Genomic DNA, 9,348 nt, shown 5'->3' with positions numbered 1-9,348 from the left:
GATCATTTATAACAAGTTCTTAAACAAAACTCTTGTTAAAAGTAAATCAATTTAATAAAATTGTGGGATAGAAAATTTGCCCACACATACACACACAAAATTGAATTTCTATATACAGACAACTATCAAATAAAAACCTAAAGACACATTGGCACTAATAATAGCAACAGGAAGAATGAATTTAGTTCTTCATATAACATCTCTTCTTTTGATCCGACTACTCATATCTTTTTTATTTCTCAGTATAGAATTCTAGCGCTGAAACAGTAAAGAATGGACTCTACTTCTATATGGAGTCATGTTCTTATCTTAGACCCTGTGGTAAGCCAGTCAGACTGACCCAGCACTTCACTAAGGAACTATTCTACAAGAGGGTAGGAAGGCAAGTTCATGTTTGAGATAATGTATTTTTTCCTCCTAGAATTTTTGCCCTTCCCTTCTCAGTGCTTCTGGGAGCCACCCTGAAGTTCAACTGTCTTTAACTGTGTTTCTTGAGTTTTGACTCACAGAGGTCTATCTATTCATTGTGTTCACTCCCGTCTTCTTCTTTCAGATTGTAGCCTGAGACTGACTATACCTTCTCTGGTCTTTGAGCTTTTTTGCTGTTTCTTTAAAGCTCCACGCACTATCAAACGGTTGTTCATCTGCCATGTAACTGATTGTAACCTGACTTAAATAGCATATTGTTTTTCCTTTCTCTTCTCTACTCTCTTCGAGGTAGCTGCTAATCATTAAAGTTTATCTGCCTTAAGGTTTTTCTTTTGAACATGAATGTAATTGACTTTGAGTTTCTGAGTCCATTCTAAAATTATTTTACAGATTTTAAGTGTATTCTTTTTAAAATTTTATGTGTATGGGCATTTTTGCTGAGATGCATTATCTCACAAAGACATATGCTACCTAATCAGCAGGAGTATTTCTACAACTAAATCTCTCAACCTGAAGTTTAAGCTCAACCTGAAGTTTAAGGCAGATGCTCCAATTCAAGGTTGAGCTCTTATGCCTAGGACCCAGAACTGAGTTAACTTGCAGAAATTATTAACTAGAAGTGCATAAGAATCATATTGAAATTGGTTCCTAGAGTCTGTGGCATCACCCTGACCTCAAAAATCAGATCCTATAGGGTTTTTTTAAAGATGTATGTTATGTATATGAATGCTCTATCTGCATGTATGTCTGTATGCCAAAAGAGGGCCTCAAACACCATTATAGATGGCTGTGAGCCACTACATGGGTGCTGGGATTGAACACAGGACCTCTGGAAGAGCACAGTGCTCTTAACCTCTGAGCCATCTTTTAAAAAGGAAAAAAAAAAAAACATGATAAGGGATGAGTAAGCTCACTGTAGGCAGTGCTGTCCCTGAACAGGCCATACTGGGGTTTTCTTATGCATAGGAAAATACGCTGAGGAAGTCACAAAGAACAAGACAGTAAGCAGTATTCCTATTTGATTTCTACCCCCAGCTTCCTTCCTTAAGCACCTGTTCTGTTATTCTCCAAATGTAAACTAAATAAGCCCTTTCATCTGCCCCCTGCAAAAAACAAGCTCCTGGACATAAGAATCTCCAAGATTCTTTATTTCACCAAGATTCTGGTAAAATAAAGGACTTCAGGCCAACTTCAGTTAGTCAAAGTCCAATGTGATGACAAGTTTCTCAGTTCTTGTTCCATTTGCTGACCATTTTTAGTTCTCAGACACATAATCAAATATAACATGAGTTGGGCACAGTTCGTACAGAATTAGTGTTTTATCGTGAAAAACAAAAGGTCAAATGCATGGCTTTGAATCTCTTTCTTCTTTGATGGAGGTGGAATCTGAAAAGAGTTGGGTGTGGGGAAACCATAGTCAGAATATAACATTTCATTTTTATTTTTAAATTGAAAAACATTTTAAAAATTTATTTTCAGAAAATCTGACTTAAGATGTACCTATTTTCACAAAACCCAGGTAAATGAAATTAACTGTCTTTCTTTTCATTGCAATTGATATACCACTCATTATCAGAACACCAAAGAGTTTAAGGTTTGTTGGTACATAAGATTATATAGGACTCATGGAAGAGTCCTAAAATAGGCATGGGAAAGATGGTTATATAGTTAAGAAGTTTAGTGATATTGCAGAAAACCTGGATTTTCTTTCCAGCACCCAAATGAGGTGGCTTACAACAGCCTATAACTTCAGTTATAGGATATAACATTCTCTTTTGTCTTTTGAAGGTACTTGAACACATATGGTGCACATACAGACATGTAGACACACCCATACACATAAATAAAAACAATCAGAAAATGTCATTTACAAAATATGAATTTATTATACATACTCAACCTTATCTTTTAAAACTAAAAACAAATCTCTTGGTAACTTAATGAAGAACTTAGTCTTCTAGTGTTTGTTTTATATTCCAAGTTAATCCATATGATGACCATTAATCCTAAATACATTAAAACTAGTTATTGAGATAGCAATACAATTTGAGCATAATTTAGATCAGTGTATTTTCAATGGGTGATAAATACATCACAATAGATTCTTAACTGTTCACAAGCATATCTTTATGGCATATCAACTTTTACAAGTGCAGCAGTAGAAACGAGGCACATCAAAGCATGAGACAGGTTACACAGAAGCGCTAGGCTATGTTGGAAAACTTGATGGTCTTTTATTGTTAAAAAGCTATGTTTTCAAAGACCTTTTCAAATAAAACAACTGACATTGAGATATAGTAACCTTTCTTCTGGTTAAAGTCAAAATGTCTACGGCTGAAATAATTTTCTTTTCATCCCCTTGTCTGGCTGTTCTGTAGATACTGCATTTCTGTCACTGAAGAAAGAAATACTGAATTAAAATTTTAGTAAAAATTTGAATATCAAGTTAAGTATCTTGACATCATTGACAACTTCTTGGCATCCTGTGTCTTGTCTATTAAATGGATATTGTATTTCTGTCACTGATGAAAGAAAATATGGGATTTAAATTTTAGTAAAAGCTTGAATATTAAGTTATGTATTAAAATATAATTTTATTAGTAAAGACAATACCAATGGAAATATTATACATTGGAAATAATTGTACAATGGAAATATTATACAATGGAAATAATTGTATATATATATAATATAATAATTAAGATTAATTATTGCGTCTATTGCCACATATGTTTCTAAACGTATTGATCTTACTGAAAACAATAATACACCCCATGATACCAGGTTCTCTAATAATTACCCAAATGATCTCAAGTATATGTTCATTGATTTATATATAACATGTAAGAGAAGAATAAATGTGAGATTTAGATTAAGTTTAATTTCCTTACAAATTCATAATAAGCATATACTGGTTTCTTCTTATTACTGCATTCTGTCAATGAAATGCCTTCACTCTCTCTTAGGAAGCTTCATGGATCTACTTGTGCTCTTGAGGGACTCTCCTGTACGTTGTCACTAACATCTGCTGACTCCATTTTTCTAGGTTCTAAAGAGCAGTCTTATTGAGATATTAACAATGAGAATTGTACAACGCACTATTCCTAAAAATTTATCTTATATTCTAAGAGACCAGAACTTTTGTTGGAGCTCACAATGAGAGTCAATAATATATCTTGAAGTCACTTAAGACAGTCTACTGTGTACTCAAACTCATTGCCTGGCCTGTCTTTAAGAGAACATTATAGCAACCAATCTTATTTGTTTCAGGCATACATGTCATCAACTTTTACAACCTACACTTATGTATAGCTGAAATCTTACTTATATACTCTTCCAAGGCCCTAAACAAGCATAATGGATGACTGCTGAAATGGATGGATAATGCTGAAAGCAACAAATGCAGTAATTTAAAGCAACTTCCCAAAATCAACCAAAAAATTTGAAGGCAACTTACTGCTGTTGGTTAATAAACAATGATATTTCTTACATGGGTTAGTTGAGATCAGTTGGAGTGAGTGACTTAATCCCTTGTAAAAATCTGTTAAAAATTTTTGTAAATTATATCATTCCTTACTCCATATGATGTTTTTTATGTGATTCAATAAATAGAGAATAAAACCCTTTGTTAGGGACAGATAGTAATAGATGACAGAGAGAAAATTGGAGAAAGAGAATGAGAGAAGGAGAAAGACACACACACACACATACACAGAGAGAGAGAGAGAGAGAGAGAGAGAGAGAGAGAGAGAGAGAGAGAGAGAGAGAGAGGTCTTACAACCCACAGACGTTGGGATAGACACACATACAGAAGACAGGGACAAATGGACTCACAAGACAGCCTTCAGGCAGCCGGAGATTCAGACTCCAGAAGCAGACAGACACAGGGAGCATGAAGTAGGGAACTCAAATATGGACACACTTTGCTGAAATGGCTTCAAGGAAAAGTGCTTTTATTTCTTGGGGACTTGGAGTCAAACACGAACGGGCTATAACCCATGCAGAGAAGACACCCTCAAGATAAGATGCTGCACTTTACACATGGTGGGTACACACAAATGCGAACCAAATGGTACTACAAATAATTTCAAATAGTCTAGCCCACAGCTACTCTTTAAACCAAAATAACCTTATTGAATATGATTTGTGTGAGGTTTGAGGGTGGAAATTCATGGAACAAACTCAGTCAAGATCACTCAGGCTCCTGCCACTCTGAGCCGTGACAGACGCGGGGACCCACAACACAACAGAGAACTCACGCCCTCGCGCTTAGGGACATGCAGCTTTCCCCTGCAATGCTTGGGTCTCATTCAGTCCTTTAGCAAAGTGTATTCATGCCACACACTGCATGGCTTGATCTTGGAAACCTGACTAGGGTGACGTGGGAATGAAGAAATGACAGGCATACAGGCATGCATACTGAAAAACTGGGATCAGGTGGACTTGTGAGCCAAATGGAACAACACCAATGCAATAACCTGATACTCCAGCACATGTCTTCTGTGTAACACAGAGACGGGGAGTTCGCCAGTCTCCATAGGGGCACAGGGCCATATTTCAGTCACCAGGAAGGAAGAAGCTGTGCTTCTAGATTCTGTACACATTAGTCAATTATTGGTAAACCCTTGTATTTTGACCAGAAACGTCCTGGAACTTGATGTCATAAAGGCTTTACAATGTCCCTGTGGTGTGACAGATCAGGTCCTTATTGATAATACACATTCACTCAGGACTTCATCTGTTTCATATCCATAAATTTCCTTTGCTCACCACATATTTATATTATTATAGTAATATTTTATATGATAATTTATTAGGTTGTAGGAGAACATTCTGGTTGCCTCTGAAAACAGAGAATAAGATTTGCAGTGCACATTGGAATCACTTGAGGCATAAACTTGTTGTTCCTGTATCCATCCTTAGTCAACCAAAACCTTTGTTTGGATACAGGTGTCAGCAACTCCTAACAATAATGTCAACTACAGAATTACAGAAGAAAGAACAGACTAGGTGTGTTTAAAAACTAAACAATAATAATATGACTCCAAAATATTCCAAACTCCAATTTGTCTCTTTATACTTTCCACATCTGAAGTAAACAATACATATTGTTCACCTCACTTACCCTTTCAGGAAAATGTCTCCATATCTTATCATTACACACATAAGAGAGAGAGAGAGAGAAATAGAGACTGACAAATATAATGTCCAGACACAGAGCTTTATACTATCTGTGGACAAAGATAAGGTATCACATGACGTCCTCTATGTTGTCCTACTATCCTCTTTCCTAAATTCTACTTTTAAAAAAATCTTTGGAAAAAATAGATTTTACCTGATTGCACACATAATTTTGTTATTAATCTTTGAACCTTGTTATTTACATTCTTAAAGGTGACCAGCAATAGCTCAAATAGAAAACCCCCTTTAATCAAACATAATTTGAATACATAGTATTTACTTAGCACAAGGCATAATAATTTAGTTGGCATTTCATATTGTCTTTAAATAAGTATATTTGAAGGATAACAGAGACCAGTGTTATTATATATACTGGGCAATTATTTTCTAAGCACAATAGAGATATGCCATTTAACAGAGTTTATCAAGAGGATATGAACTCTATTCCCTTTTCAAATATGGGTTGGCTAGTTGAGAAAGAGTCAAGTAGGTCAGAAATGACCTAAAATTTAAAAACTATATAAGTTGCCTATATATAAAGATTTCCTTTACAAGAAATCAAAGGTGTGTGCATTGGGACAGTATTACAAACTACAAAGGGCACTATCACATCAGAAGTAGTGTAATATATTTGGGGTTTTGTGTATTTATAGACATTGAGAACGCACTAATCTTTATCAGCTAATAATTTGAAATTTTGGCAATATTATCATAGCCCCAAACTTTTATTTCTAGTATGTTCCCATAATATTATCCACAAATGATTTGTGCTTTATACAATAGCAATGGATATATTATTTGAATTGCTAAGAAATATAGGAAACAAAAATAAGGCAAAATAGAGGGACATTTCCTTGAGTGAAAAAAAATGATTAATTAAGGCTGTTTAGGTAACAATGAAGGTAAATGGGAGATAATAGAAGAAGCATTTGAAACTAGTTACTTAAAGAACTAGGTTTTTGTAATATACATTTTAAAAAAAGTATCTCCAAAGTTTATAAATTATTGTGATCACAAAAAGAAACAATAGCTATTTTAAGAGTACAATGATTTATAGCATACATGGATCTTTAAGCATAAATGAATATTCTTAGCTTTCTTGATTAATGTCTTTAACATAGTGAAAACTTGATAGTGTGATATAAATAACACACTAATGCTTCTCTTCAGTGTTATATAAGGTTTCCATGTTTTAGAATCAGGAGTATTGATTGACATGAAATGCTTTTTACCAGGATCTACCGCATGTCCATCATAAACTACTTATGGCTAGAAAAACAATTTATAATTATTACTTTATTCCAAGTTTTTATCACTATATGCAGATGATCAAATTATTAATTACCTCATAAATACTAATAAAAATAATGCTTTACAATTATGTCCTATTGTCCTAGAGTCCTTTATACACAAGAAATCTGAGAAGAGAGTAATTGTCTTGTTTGACACTATGACCAATAAAGGAGCATTTAGTGTTATTTTCCTACTGTATTTACAACAACAGGTTTAGAGAAAACACAATTAGGCCAATTCTCTTCTAAATTATATGGGTAAGGGGCATATAAATAAAATATTGATTATATGAGGACCCCTTTTGAGTTGAATGAATATGGAGGTTAGCAATTGTATACAGCTACTCAGTGCTTCTCACTACAAAGAGTTGAGATGGGTTCCTATAAGGGTGAATTGTATAACTAGAAGCACCTTAAAGTAGAATTGTGAGAACATGAGAAAAGCAAAATAGTGACTTGCCATCTCAGGCCATACAAATTAAACAGCAGAAAAAAAATGCAGAAAAATATTTTTGATGAAATTATCAGAGAAGGGTACTTAATACATAAGAAGAGTTGAACACTGAGATAGGAACAAAGACACCATGGTACCTGAAAGATAGACTGTGGCCTTTTAAGAGCCCAAGAGACTTTAAAAAGATTTCATTTATTTAAAATTGTGTGTGTGTGTGCGTACATGCATGTGCACATGTAGGTGTATGCATGTGTATGTGGGCATCCATAAATATCAAGACACCCGATTCACTAGAGGTACAGTTACACACAGTTGTAAGCCACCAGTTGTAGGTATTGGGAACCAAACTTAGTTCCTCTGTAAGAGCAGCATATGCTGTGAACTACTGTGGCATCTCTCCAAGCACATCGGAGTGAGTTTTGAATCTAATCTTGTCTTTTTGTTTGTGAAATATTCAGAAGATATCACAGTTCAAAGTGAGAAGACAGGAATGTGTTAGAAATTAGGGAAAATAGAAGAACTGTCAAGGATCCTCATTCAAAGTGGGAAAGCTGATTGATTATGAATTTATAGTTAGTCTGGTTATGCTGAGCTGCCCTTTGAAAGCAATGTCCTAAATTGTAGTGAGTTAAGAAGACAGAACTATGGCATTTTCCTAGGAAACACACTGCAGATCCATGCTGTCATACAATAGACATGTGGATTTAATTGGGATTGGAGAATTCCCCTAAATGAGTTTAAAAGAGATATTGTGAGAAAGATGTGAAATGCTTGTAAGTGGAACTATGACGCCAGACAAATAAAAACTAAGTGCAACATTATGTGACAATGGAGAAAGAAGATGCACAGGGTTCTGGAGATGGTTCCATGGGTAAGGGCCTGTTGGGCAAGCATGAGGACCCAAGCTTGCATCTCTAGCACACAATCAAGCATTGCACATGGTCAAGTATGTCTATAACATTAACCGTGAGGAAGGGAGCATATAGATCAATAGAATCCCAGAGCTTAGTAGCTAACAGTCTGAGCTAATGAGTGAGAGTTGGTCTATAAAATTAACATGAAAATTGATTTAGAAAGATATCTAATATTGATCTTTCTCTTTCATATGCCTACATGTGTATATTCACATATATACAAATATGCATGCATACACAAGTGCACACAGAAACACAAACAGAGAGACGGGGGGAGGGAGAGAGAGATATATTGAACACAACAAAGAAAAAACAAAAAAAGAAGCATGACAATCAATATAAAGAAGTTGGGGTAAGTTGATAATATCTGAATATTTTTAATCAATTTGAGAAATAACCAGAAAGGAATATATCTTTAATCTAGAGCTTTGAAAGTGTTAGAAGCATTCATGACAAAGTCTTGAGGGCTATTATGGAAAAACATGTCTAGAATGAGTAGAATGGAAGAGCAGAGACAAAGGCGTTAAAAGAGTGACTAGTTATGATATATGTTGACCATGTTTGGGAGAGTTCAGCATTCCATGAAAGATGCCAGAAATCACACTAGGAAAGACTCATTGGAGCCAGGGAGTAAGATGTTCAATTAGTTCAGTGGAAAGCTTAACATAATAGTGTTTGTAAAACATATGATGGTACCTGTGTCAAAATGTAATCATTTGAAAGAGGAAATATAGACAGGAAGAGGAAAGGGGGTTAAAAAGTAAGCTACTTATTGCCTCCATAATGTTTGAGATATCTATCAGGATTTGTATGCAAACATAACTTCAGTGATAATTTTCTTCATGTGAAACACATTAAAATTGCTTCAACAAGGAAGATGAAAGAAATCATGTTTTAGATTATGCATACATGTCCATTTTTACTACATGACAGAGCAAAGATACGGTGTGTGCAGGCTCTGTCAATAAAATTAACTTAGATTAGTAAGGAGAGTTAGAGAAGATGGCACCATAGAACTGGGAATTTGCATGCAGAGTCCTAGAGTATGAGAAAGACAGAAAAGAGAAATACTGGTCCA

The 9,348-nt window shown here is 34.8% G+C and overlaps 1 protein-coding gene across 1 annotated transcript in view; it reads right to left on the bottom strand.

Moving 5' to 3' along the window:
* Positions 1-1,556: 1,556 nt before the first annotated feature.
* Positions 1,557-9,348, bottom strand: part of LOC117720479 (cadherin-related family member 4-like) — a 118,581-nt gene continuing 110,789 nt past the window's right edge. Inside the window, exon 23 of the mRNA XM_076913180.1 lies at positions 1,557-1,815. Within this exon, the coding sequence (XP_076769295.1) occupies positions 1,741-1,815 (75 nt within the window). The 3' untranslated portion in view covers positions 1,557-1,740. The remainder of the gene's footprint in view (positions 1,816-9,348) is intronic.

The sequence above is a fragment of the Arvicanthis niloticus genome, chromosome 15, assembly GCF_011762505.2.
Source record: "Arvicanthis niloticus isolate mArvNil1 chromosome 15, mArvNil1.pat.X, whole genome shotgun sequence".
Lineage (NCBI taxonomy): Eukaryota > Metazoa > Chordata > Mammalia > Rodentia > Muridae > Arvicanthis > Arvicanthis niloticus.
The sequence above is the reverse complement of the archived record's forward strand: the minus strand, read 5'-3'. Positions and strand labels throughout refer to the sequence as shown.